This window comes from Lactuca serriola, chromosome 9, assembly GCF_051521515.1.
Source record: "Lactuca serriola cultivar US96UC23 chromosome 9, Lser_US96UC23_V15, whole genome shotgun sequence".
NCBI classification, from domain to species: Eukaryota; Viridiplantae; Streptophyta; class Magnoliopsida; order Asterales; family Asteraceae; genus Lactuca; species Lactuca serriola.
Window position 1 is genome coordinate 67,351,302 of NC_136416.1, and position 13,618 is coordinate 67,364,919.

A 13,618-nucleotide genomic window follows, 5' to 3' on the forward strand; every position below is an offset into this window, starting at 1 on the left:
CTTCAAACCCTAGCTTCCACAAGCACATCCCCTTCTTCTTCACTAACACACACATACAATTTTAGCTCAAAACATTCACACACAAGCTTTAGGACAAAGGAAATGCTCTCATAGGGTTTCACTCTCTAAAATGGTGGCTAAGGATAAGGCCTTAACATTCCTTTTATTGTGTACAAGCCACAAATTAGGGTTTGCATATAGGCTCGCTACGCCCAGCGTACCTAGGCGAGTCCACATCCAACTTAAGCACATGAGTACGCGCAACATACTCTTCAGTACGCCCAGCGTACTCATTTGCCTTAATATTTCAAGTAAGGGTTTAACTTGACAATCCTGGAAAAGGAGAAAGGTTTAAGAGACGCACCTGAAATTCGGGATGTTACAATATGATTATGAGATTAAATGTTATGTAATAAAAAGTAATAAATAAAACTCAACATGTTATGACTCTTAAGTGTTCTCTCCCTCTAAGACTTATGGATATTATAATCAACTGGAGAGGGTGATTAAAAATTCTAAACGCTAAATATTATTTCCATTAAAAGTAAAATGTCTACACACCTAATAGATATATCCTTTGGAAATGATTTTGATGGAAAGAATGTTAACATCCTAATGATTCATCATCCTTAGTGTTATTGCCTTCTATATCTCAAAATCCCTCATCGTCCTTTCTCTTCAAAGTTTGACATCAAACTTACAAAATAACAATTTTTGAGACAGAAGGCAATAACAATTTTGGCAATTCCTTTTGTTGTTCTAATATGCCTTTTCATTCGGTGACACTAAAATGGATGGTGTAATTACATTCATTCTTATTCCTATTTGATTGGTCTTGATATTTGTGATGTTAATAGAGATATTTTGGAGTTGGAGAGCATGTATGCATCATATGACATTAGTTTTTGAAATCCAGTGCTTCTTCTTCATACATGTACAAAGCATGCAAATCTTTCCATAATCACCTTACTTTTTCACTTGGTTTTTCTTCTTTCTTATGTGCTTGCGTATTGAGGAGAAACCCACTCCAACTTTTGAATAAATCTATTTACTTTACGGTGTTTCAGCCATGCTTTTTTATGATTGATCTCCTTCACCAAGCTCTTAGATTCCAACCACAATAAGGTTAATTGTTGGTCATATCAAGCCAGACCGCCTAAAATTGCTACTTATGGTATTCATATTTTCAGCATGGCTCAAATGGCTTCAAAATTAAATCCTCAACAAGCATGTAAAAAGTTTGGGATAGATAACTCGACACAAATATGAAGAGATATAGAAAAAAAAAGACAACTACAAGGAAAAGAACAGAGACCATGAGAGGGACAAAGTATTCGCCGGTGATTATTCCCTTCCTCAATATGAGGAAGGTTTGTTATGGAAAGTAGATTATACACATTTATTGTTGATACAATTTCTGTAAATAGATATAGGCTCTTTTTATATATTGACATCAAATGTATCGTAGTGCATCAAGGGAAATACAAACGTGTTTTATGGTATTAGAGCTAAATACCAAAAACCCTAAAATTCCATCTTCTCCATTTCTGCCGCCCCAGTTCATTTTCTCCATTCTTCTAACAACCATCTCTTCTTCAATGGATCCCAAGAACCACCCAACTATCATAGTAACCAACATTTGAAACTTCATTACTTTTACCCTTGAGATGGAAAATGGGAAATACACCTCCTGGGCAGAATTATTTCGTATCCATTGTCGGGCCTTTCAAGTTGGTAATCACATCGACTCTTCATTTAAGCCACCTTCCTCATCTCCATCTTTTTCTACAGCTACTGAGGTCGAGAAAACCAAAGCTGCTGTTGAATATGAAACATGGTCACGTCTTGATGCCATCATCCTCCAATGGATATACGAGACCATCTCAAACAATCTTCTACACACCATTCTGAAACCTAACACCTTTGCATCTCAAGCTTGGACTGTCCTTGAAAACATTTTTCAACACAAGCAAAGCACACAAGCCGTCTATCTTGACAGTAAATTCGTCTCCACAAGACTTGATCACCATCCCAACATCTCTTGTTACTGTCAAGATATGAAGATGTTAGCAGACCAACTAGAAAATGTCGAAAATCCAGTCTCAAATCAACGACTTTTTGTACAGTTCATTGTTGGCCTTAATGAAAGCTACGAAGGGTTGGCCATGCTCATTCAACAAAAAACCCCATTGCCTGATTTTTATGAATTTCGGTCCAAACTTGTCATGGAGGAATCCTAAAAAGCATATCAATATGATGCCTCTACTGTCACAAATAGAAATTCTGCCACATCCCTAGCTGTTTCAACAATAGCCACCGGCTCTCATTCAAACTCCGACGATCACACCCGACTCCACCAATCAAACAATTTCTAGAAACATCAATCAACAGACCATAGTCGTGCGCGTAGATGAGGCCGAAACGGATGAGGTCATGGATGGTTCTCCAGTGGAAGAGGACGTAATACCAAAAACAATCCTCCACAGTAAACATACAACCGGGGGTCTCGTCCCTCTCAACCATGGTCTGGACCGCCACCATGGGCATATCCCAACTACACACCATGGGCTTATCCTCCCTGTCCATACCCAACTCGGCAATTTAGACCACCTTCACTAGCCCTGGTATTCTAGGAAACCGTCCTCAACAAGCTTATGCTGCATCAGAAGGAAGCTATACACCAACTGATCTCGAGCAAGCATTTCACACCATGATAATGAACCCACCAAATCAAACTTGGTATGCTGACACCAGAGCCACATCTCACATGACTAACCAATCAGGTAACTTCACGTCTTATGTTAATAATGGTCTTTTTTTGTAATGTAATCGTTGGTAAAGGCTCTAGTATTCCAATTCATGGTACATGTCACTAAACTCTCCCTTATCCTCTTCCTCCTTTACATCTGAAAAATGTTCTTCACACTCCTAAATTTATCAAAAACCTTTTATATATTCGTCGTCCTACAACTGACAATAATGTTTCTGTTGAATTTGACCCATCCGGTTTTGATGTGAAGAACTTCCTGACACAGACTCCATTCCTGCGTTGCAATAACAATGGCGATCTTTGCCCCTTCACTATCCAGTCCGCCTCCCAAGTCACACAACCGTTTGTTTTTTGCTTCAATAACCAAATATTTATGGCATCATGGCCTTGGACACCCGGGCGTGGATGTTTTATCTTCTTTACGTTATAGTTTACATTTTCCTAGTTCTAAACATTTATCTTCTATTTGTCAATCTTGTGTGCTGGGTAAACAAATAAAACTTCCATTTTCTAGTTCTACATCTATTACTCATTTACCTTTTGATATTACTCAGACGGATTTATGGACCTCGCCCATACCAAGTTCAAGCGGTCATAGATATTATATTTTATTTCTAGATGACAAAAAAACTTCCTGTGGACATATCCTCTTGCCAAAAAGTCCCACGTCTTTTCTATTTTCCTTCAATTTTTCCATGATGAAAACTCAATTTCACCACACTATTAAAACCATACAATGTGACAATGGCCAAGAATTTAACAATCAAAATTTTCAAAATTTTTGTTCACAAAATGGCATCTAATTCAGATTCTCTTGCCCATACACATCATCGCAAAATGGCAAAGGGGAATGCAAAATACGATCAATAAAAAACATCCTTCAAACCTTTCTCATCCACTCCAATGTGCCATCCAATTTTTGGCATCATGCCCTCCAACATACAACATATCTCCTAAACATCCTTCCTAGAAAACCTCTTGCAAACCTCACCCCTACACATTTTCTTTATTATCTGGAACCCACATACTCCCATCTCTGCATATTTGTATGCTTATGCTACCCACTCACCCCATCTATCACAATCTACAAACTACAACAACGTTCCCAGCCTTGAATTTTCTTGGGTCACCTAACTAATCACCGCGGTTACAAATGATTTGACATCAAAACCCAAACCATTATCCTCTCCCGACATGTTATCTTTGATGATACAAATTTTCCTTACTCGAAACTATCATCTTTGAAACCTTCTTCTCACACCCGCTCATCATCGGACCCACACCCACCCATTTGGTCCACCCAAAATCCGCAAGTGAACACCGAACCTCCCTCCACCCAACCAACTAAGATCCCCTCTCAAACGAACCCTCCCCCACCTCCTCTCATTGTCCTCGGTCCATCTCTACCTTAAAAACACAACCATAAATTGCCCAATCTTCTCCTATTTCATCTTCGAAAATAGCTCCCTCAAACACATATGTTGCCACTACTCGCACCATTCATACCCGAAGTATGTCGGGTATTTCAAAACCGAAACAACATTACAATCTCCATACAAACAACTCCATTTCTTCTTTACCTCGAAACCCCCTTGTTGCTCTCAAAAAAACAGATTGGAAACGTGCCATGACTGATGAATTTCGGGCCCTTATTGATAATAACACGTGGGATTTAGTCCCAAGAACTCATCATATGAATATAGTGCGCATTATAGGGATTTTTCGTCATAAAACCAAATATGACGGTTCTTTAGAGCGATACAAAGCTCATTTGATGTGTGATGCAGGTCTCAAAAGAAGGCATCGATTATGGAGAAACCTTCAGCGCCGTGGTCAAACTGGCAACAATATGTATGGTCCTATCCATAGCTCTTTCTAATGAGTGGCAAATTCACCAACTAGATGTGAAAAATGCTTTTCTCCACGGAAAACTTCACGAAACGGTCTACATGCATCAACCACCCAGATTTCTAGACCGCTCATTCCCGAATCATGTATGTCTACTCAAAAGATCTCAATACGTCCTCAAACAAGCACCATAATCTTGGTATCAATGATTTGCTGACTACATCTCCAAATTGGGCTTGAAACATAGAAAATGTGACCGCTCGTTATTTGTCTACAAAAAGGGTACCCACACGGTATTCCTACTCCCTTATGTCGACGATATCCTACTTATTACCTCATCACCTCATCTTCACCATGAGTTTACGACGCTGTTAGCAAAAGAGTTCGCAATGAAGGACTTAGACCCCTAAACTATTTTCTTGGCATATCTGTATCCCATAGAAAAGTCTCGCTTTTCTTATCACTACAAAAATATGTCAACAAAATTCTTGAAAGGGCGGGAATGAGTTCTTGCCACCCTTCCTCCACACCGGTTGACAACAAGACAAAATTAAACAACAATGATGGTACTCCACTACCTGACAATGGTGTGCAATATCATCAACTTGTCGGGGCCCTCCAATATTTGACTTTCACCTTAACAGACATCAGCTACGCCATTCAGCAAATTTGCATACACATGCATGCTCCTCGCACATCCCATTTTAATTCTCTAAAAGACATTTGCGGTACATTAAAGTTACGATCACTCATGGGTTACTACTCACAAAATCACCCTCCAAGAAACTTCTAGCCTATACAAACGCCGATTGGGCAGGTTGTCCGGACATAAGACGTTCCACCTCGGGCTATTGTATCTATCTATGAGACAACCTCATTTCATGGTCTTCCAAACACTAGCCAATACTCTCTCTCGATCAAGCGTAGATGCAGAATATAGGGTAGTCTCCAATGTAGTATCTGAGACATGTTAGATTCGAAACTTAAGGCTTGAGCTTCATATTCCACAAACCACAACCACGTTGGTATATTGCGATAATGCTAACACCTTCTACCTATCATGTAACGCAGTTCAACACCAACGTACCAAGCACATAGAGCTCGATATTCATTTCGTTCGGGAGAAAGTACCACATGGTCAAGTTCGTATTTTTCACATTCCCTCTCATTATCAAGTTGCAACTATCTTCACTAGAGGTCTACCTCTCGTCCTCTTTGAAGACTTCAAAAACATCCTCAATGTTCATCATCCTTCCGATTCAACTGTGGGGGTGTATTAGTCGATGATTATTCCCTTCCTCAATATGAGGAAGGTTTGTTATGGAAAGTAGATTATACACATTTATTTTTTATACAATTTCTATACATAGAGATAGACTCTTTGTATATATTGACATATATCATAGTGCATCAAGGGAAAGACAAGTGTTTTACTTTTAATGGAAATAATATAGAGTGTAGCATTCCACATCACATACATACTGCCAGGCATTTCTAGGGTGCCAACCTACCCGGTACGGCCATTCTGGGGTGCCGTCCTACCCATGTCAAGCCATTCTGGGGCGCTGACCTACCCATGTCGAGCTATTCCGGGGTGCGGACTACCCTTCGGTCCTAACAACCGTACCTAGGGGACTATTTCACCCCTACTACTACTATCACATATATCATAGCATAATCTATTGTCAGACATATCTGGGGTGTCCGACCTACCCTTCGGTCCTAACAACCGAATCTCGGGGACTTTTCCCCCTCCTACTACCTCTATCTCATATAACATATCATGCTAGCAGCTATACATATCATAACATACTGTTAGGCATATATGGGGTGCCTAACCTACCCTTCGGTCCTAACAACCGAACTCTATAACTATCACATAACATATCACGCTAACGTATAACATATCAGGTAGTAGCAACACAGATGAATATCACAAAGACAAACATCTAACATACGATCCCTACTGGTGGGCCGACATTGTGGCCGTAGACCCACCGCTACTGGAAGGTAACTCACATCGTAGTAGCTGCTATACTGTGCGGGAATCCTCTGACTGCTGCCATTGCTGCTCCGGAAATCCTCTGGCTAAAATTCCCACAAAACACTTAGTCATACACTGTTAACTGTCCTTAGGGTAAAAAGACCATTTTACCCCTGACCAAGTCAAAGTCAAAGTCAACTTCTAGTTGACCTGACTCGCCGAGTTGGCTCGCCAACTCGTCGAGTCCCTATCCTTCCATTAGACCTCATACCCGTCTCTACTCGTCGAGTTAGGCGATGACTCGACGAGTTTTCCTTCTAAATGAACGGCAAGTGAATCCTCATCTGACTCGCCGAGTTGTATGAACAACTCGTCGAGTTCATCATCAACTGATACACACGTCATGTTCTTGACTCACCGAGTTGTATGAACAACTCGTTGAGTTCATCTTCATCCTTAAGAAGATTGCCTTGGACTCGCCGAGTCTGTTAATGCACTCGCCGAGTCCCATGAATTTCCAGAACAATGGCTTAGTCCAGAACGTTGGGTCACTCCCTGGGACCCCCTTAAAACCTTTCCACACTCAACTGGGTCCATATGACCCTCAACTGATATGGGACAGAACCTTGGACTCACCGAGTCCAAAAATGGGCTCGTCGAGTTGGTCACAACCACTCACTGAATCTTCGATTTCTGACGTACAACCTATGATCAAAAGATAGATCTATGCTTCTATAATCGATCTAGCACGTAAAGTTACAACCTTTATGTGCTTGCATGGGACTTTGAGCTTAAAAGGTCCTTAAACAAGCCCTCTCAAAGCATGGGGCCTTCTTTGAGTGCAAGAGCCACTCTTTTCTGCCTTGTAACCCCTCTAAGGGCCTAGATCCGAAACATCAACTCCAAACCATGCTTGCAATCATGGTTGGTGACCAAAATGGCTTAGAAAATCCCTAAAACGTCACAAAATGGGATCTAGCAAATGGAAGAGCAAGGTACAAGCTTTTTACCTTCAATGAGCTGAAAATGGTGCACAAACTCGGATCCCTTTAGCCTCCTGTTGTTCCTTCAAGCTTTTCCTTCCCTCCTTGGATCACAAAAGCACCAAAGTCACTCCAAATGCCTTAGATTGCTTCAATAACGACTAGGGTTTGATATCAGGGTCTTCTGGGAGCAAATGGGACTAAGGAGGCCGAGTTAAGGTGTTTAAATAGGGTGCAAACCCTCGGATTAGGGTTTTTGTCGAAACCGGGTCTACTCGTCGAGTCCGGGACTCGACTCGCCGAGTCCATCGCTTAAGTCCTGTGTCCCTTCTCGCTTCTACTCGGCGAGTTGGACCTTAACCTCGCCGAGTCCAAGGCCAAAATGCAAAGTATTTAACAAAAGAATAGGCACCAAGAACCATGTACTACAAATCTCCCCCACTTATTTTAGACTTCGTCCTCGAAGTCTGCTGCTCGATCCTGAAACAGCTCGAGGTAATGTTCCATCATCTCGTCCACTGGCTCCCAAGTCCACTCCGACCCCTTCCGGTGCTGCCATTGCACCTTCACGAGTTCCACTCTTTTGTTCCTCAGATCCTTTGACTTCCGGTCAAGGATCGCTATAGGCCGCTCGATGTAATTCAGACTACCATCAACCTGAATGTCCTCCAAGGGTACCACTGCTGAGTCGTCCACCAGGCACTTTCGCAGCTGAGAAACATGGAAAGTGCTGTGTATCTGACTGAGTTCGGTTGGCAAATCCAGCCTATATGCCACCTTGCCCACCCGAGTTATAACCTTGAACGACCCAAAGTACCTGAGGCCTAACTTGCCCTGTTTCCTAAATCGGATAACGCCTTTCCATGGCGACACCTTCAGAAGAACCATATCACCGACCTGGAACTCCAAGTCCGATCGACACTTATCGGCATAGCTTTTCTGCCGACTTTGAGCAGTCTGAAGCCTGCTCCGGACCTGTTGGATCTTCTCTGTCATCTTGAGCACTACCTCAGTGCTCCCCATCACCTTTTGGCCTACCTCGCCCCAACATATCGGGGTCCTGCACTTCCTCCCATACAACATCTCGAAGGGAGGACGATCAATGCTCGCATGATAACTATTGTTATAGGAGAACTCTGCCAATGGAAGGTAGGTATCCCAATTACCTCCGAAGTCTAATACGCATGCTCGCAGCATATCCTCAAGGGTCTGGATGGTCCGCTCGCTCTGACCATCTGTCTGCGGGTGAAAGGCGGTGCTAAGATGTAGACGAGTACCCAGCTCGTCATGAAACTTCTTCCAAAACCTGGAAGTGAACTGCACATCCCTGTCTGAAACCACTGACACTGGCACCCCGTGTCGCGCCACTACCTCCCTGATATAGATATCGACCAACCTTTCGGCCGAAATACTCTCCTGAATCGGGATAAAATGGGCGCTCTTGGTCAATCGATCGACGATGACCCAAATCGAATCCACTCCCCGCGCGGTCCTGGGAAGCTTTGTGATAAAATCCATCGTGATGTCTTCCCATTTCCAAAGTGGAATATCCAACGGCTGCATTTTGCCGTGAGGTCTCTGATGCTCAGCCTTGACCTTCCTGTAGGTTAAGCACCGCTCCACAAACCATGCCACATCCCGCTTCATGTAGGGCCACTAATAATCCAGACGAAGATCCCTATACATCTTCGTCGCCCCAGGATGAATGGAAAACCGAGATTTGTGCACCTCCTCCATCAGAACCTAGCGCACACCCCCGAGGTATGGCACCCACACCCTACGATGTAGTGTCAGTAATCCTCGGCTGTCATATTCGAAGGAGGAAACCTGCCCCACGATTCGATCGCTCTTCCGGTGTTCCTCCTTCATGGCCTCCTGCTGGGCCTCCTGAATCCGCTCCAACAACAGAGTTACCACTGTCATCCTCAGACAGATATCCCTGATTGGCGCTGCCTTGCGGCTAAGCGCGTCGGCCACCACATTGGCCTTACCCAGGTGATAAAGGATCTCGCAATCGTAATCCTTTACCATGTCCATCAACCGACGCTGCCTCATGTTTAGGTTCGGCTGATCCATGAGGTACCTTAAACTCTTATGGTCCGTGTAGATGGTACAACGAACCCCATAGATGTAATGACGCCAAATCTTGAGGGCGAACACAACAGCCCCCGACTTTAAATCATGCCTCGGGTAGTTCGCCTCATGAGGCTTCAGCTGCCTCGACGCGTAGGCGATGACATGCCCTCTCTGCATCAATACTGTGCCCAAACCTGAGATGGACGCATCGCAGTACACAACAAAATCCTCCATGCCCTCTAGCAAGGCTAAGATTGGCGCCTCACACAATCTCTGTCTCAGTGTCTCGAATGCGACCTGCTGCTCAGGCCCCCAACGAAAGACCACGACCTTCCTCGTTAGCCTGGTCAGCGGTACGGATATCTTGGAGAAATCCTGAATGAATCTCTGATAGTAGCCGGCTAATCCTAGGAAACTCCGAATCTCAAATGGAGACTTCGGAACCTCCCATCTCATCATGGCCTCCACTTTGGTCGGGTCCACTGAAATCCCATTCTGGTTGAAGAGATTCCCAAGGAACTGCACCTCGCGCAACCAGAATTCATACATGGAGAACTTAGCATACAAGTTCTCCCTACTCAAAGTCTCCAGCACCTCCCGCAGGTGCTCTTCGTGCTCCTCCTGCATCTTGGAATAAACCAATATATCATCAATAAACACTATCACAGACCGGTCTAACATCGATCTACACACGCGGTTCATGAGGTCCATGAACACGACATGAGCATTGGTGAGCCCGAAGGGCATCACCACAAACTCGTAGTGACCATAGTGCATCCGAAATGCAGTCTTCTGCACAGCCTCCTCTTTGACCCTCATCTGATGATATCCTGAACGCAGATCAATCTTGGAGAACCAAGATGCTCCCTGAAGCTGGTCAAAGAGGTCATCAATCCTCGGGAGTGGGTAATGGTTCTTCACCGTTACCTTGTTCAGCTCCAGGTAATCTATACACATCCGGTGCGACCCGTCCTTCTTCCTCACAAACATAATCGAGGCTCCCCAGGGAGAACTACTCGGTCTAATGAATCCCTTGTCTAACAGCTCCTGCAGCTGTGTAGATAACTCCTGCATCTCAGGAGGAGCCAACCGATATGGTGCCTTGGCTATCGAAGCCGCACCAGGGACTAGGTCGATCCTGAACTCCACCTGCCTCTCCGGAGGTATCCCTGGCAACTCCTCGGGGAATACATACATAAACTCTCGCACCACGGGCACCTCGCCCGCTGTCGCCTTTCCCGCCTCCCAGGTATCCATAACATAAGCGACATATCCTGCGCAACCCTGCTGAAGGTAACGCCTAGCTCTCGCTGCTGAACATAAGGTTGGTCCTTTCTGTGGCCTCTCGCCCTGAACTACCAACTCTCCCCCACTTGGGGTCCTAATCCGAACCAGCTGCTGTGCGCAATCTATCACTGCTCCATTGGGGCTCAACCAATCCATGCCTATAATCACCTTGTTCCCTCTCAACGGAATGGGAACCAAGTCCACTAGATAACGCTCCTCGAATAATCTCAACACATAGTCTCGGAATACCGTCGATGCTCGCACCGATCGGTCATCAACAATCTCTACCTCTAAAGGGAAATCCAACATGCCCGAAGACTCAGGAAACTTCTTGCTAAGCGCAAGAGAGACAAATGATCGGGTAGCACCCGCATCAAATAGTACCTAAACTAGGATACCGTTCACATGGAACGATCCTAAACAGAGCACATACATAACATATCAAAATCACAGCAGTATATCATAACAACATAAATAAGAAGTCATACTCGTCACCACATGCCTATAATCACCTTGTTCCCTCTCAACGGAATGGGAACCAAGTCCACCAGATAACGCTCCTCGAATAATCTCAACACACACTCTCGGAATATCGTCGATGCTCGCACCGATCGGTCATCAACAATCTCTACCTCTAAAGGGAAATCCAACATGTCAGAAGACTCAGGAAACTTCTTGCTAAGCGTAAGAGAGACAAATGATCGGGTAGCACCCGCATCAAATAGTACCTAAACTAGGATACCGTTCACATGGAACGATCCTAAACAGAGCACATACATAACATATCAAAATCACAGCAGTATATCATAACAACATAAATAAGAAGTCATACCATCACCACATCGGATGTAGTGCGTGCCTCCTCGGCAGTCAACTAGAATGCCCGACTCCTCACCACTGGACCCTCTGCCTTGCCCTGCCAGCCATCAGTGATCCACAGGGTCGCTGGAGTTGGCGCCTTCACTAGCGCTGATGCTGCTGTCAACTGGGGGCAATTGGCCTTCTTGTGGCCCCTCTGGTTGCAGTGGAAACACAGCAACTCAGACGTATGAATAACCGGTGCAGGGGCAGTACAATCCCTGCTGAAATGCCCCGTCTTGCTGCACTTATAGCAGCCCGACGATCCCAGTCTACACGCCCCCTCATGTGGCATGTCGCATTTCCTGCAACGGCCCGGTCCTGACTGGCCTTTCGGCCTACCATCTGATCCCTTGGGCTTCTTCCCCGAAGCCCCAATCGACTGCCCCTCCTCTACTTTCCTCTTCCGGACATGCAACAGATCAATCTCCCTCTCCCTTGCCCTGGCAATCATGGACTCCAGGGTAGGGCAAGCTGAAAAACTAACATGCTCCCGAATTCCGGCTCGCAATATGTCATGATAGCGGGTCCTCCTCATATCCTCATCTCCTGCATACTGGGGCACCAGCAATGCCCTCTCCCGAAACTTGGCGGTGATCTCCGCCACAGTCTCCGTAGCCTGTCTCATGTCCAAAAACTCTCTGGCCAGCTGCTGAAGCTCTACCGCTGGCACAAACTCTACTCGGAACCGGGTCACAAAATCCGACCATGTCATAGCCTCAACAGCCGAGGCTCCCAATGAGTCACCAACAGACTCCCACCAGTCTCTAGCTCTGTCTCTCAAACACCCTGCTACATATCTCACCTTCGACTCCTCGAGGAAGAAGCTGGTCAGCTGTGTGGACTCAATGTCTGCAATCCATCGTCTGGCAACAATGGGGTCCTTCGCCCCATGGAAATCCGGCGCACCACTGCCCCTAAAGTCCTTAAAGGACAATGTACGAGATCCTGACTGGCCAGATGCCATGTCACTCCTAAACGCCCTGAGGCGGTCCTCCATCAGCTCAACTATCCCTTCCTTAATCGACCCGAAAATGATAGGGGTCGACTCAAGGATGCCTCTGGTGATCTCTGACGCGATGAACTCGCGTAGCCTCTCATCTACTGGCTCGGAACCTAATCCCGAACCCGATCCCTCTCCTGAACTGCGAACTGCTGGCCTCGGACGTAGTACCACCATTCTGCAATACATACAGGCAACCATTAGTGATACTGATACCTCTAAAGGGATCACATCTATTACAAGTTCCCTGGTCTTGCCTCAGCCCTCCTTAATTCGGGTACGGATCCTCTACTTTCAGTAGTACGGGCCCATACTACCTTCCACATCTATCTGTACCTTCCTCAAGGACAAATTTGACTCCGCCAGATCCCTTTCACCACTGCTGATCCTCTGCTATTCCCATTCTAGGCTTGCCCTAGAGAAAATCTCTGACTCCACCTAAACCGGTCCTCAGTTGCTGAAGGCCTCCTTGTAATGCCAGTTAGCCATTACCTGAATACCATCACATGCGATGAGGCTCAGATAATCCTTCGAGTAACATACTCGTCCCTACAACGGTTGGACTCAAACAAGAGTTGCGCAATAGGGCCAAATCCAACACTATGAGATTATTCAACCCTGATCACATGTAATGTGACGTATTCACCTAATGACTAACTCCCATCACTCAGAGTCCCACAAAGCACAAAGCAAGTAGCATTCAGGCGCAGGAAAACTACTCAATCAAATCTATCCTCATAATGAGAAGCTGAACTATCATATAATGCTAAGCTCGTACTACCAGGCATAACCTAAATAGGCTATCCTAC

General features: G+C 45.0%; 1 protein-coding gene across 1 annotated transcript; it reads left to right on the plus strand.

Annotated features, from left to right (window-relative positions):
- Positions 1–1,667: 1,667 nt before the first annotated feature.
- LOC145075788 (uncharacterized) lies at positions 1,668–2,240 on the plus strand. Its single transcript, XM_079021903.1, has one exon. It carries the CDS (start codon positions 1,668–1,670, stop codon positions 2,238–2,240), a length of 573 nt encoding a protein of 190 aa, XP_078878029.1.
- Positions 2,241–13,618: the final 11,378 nt, after the last annotated feature.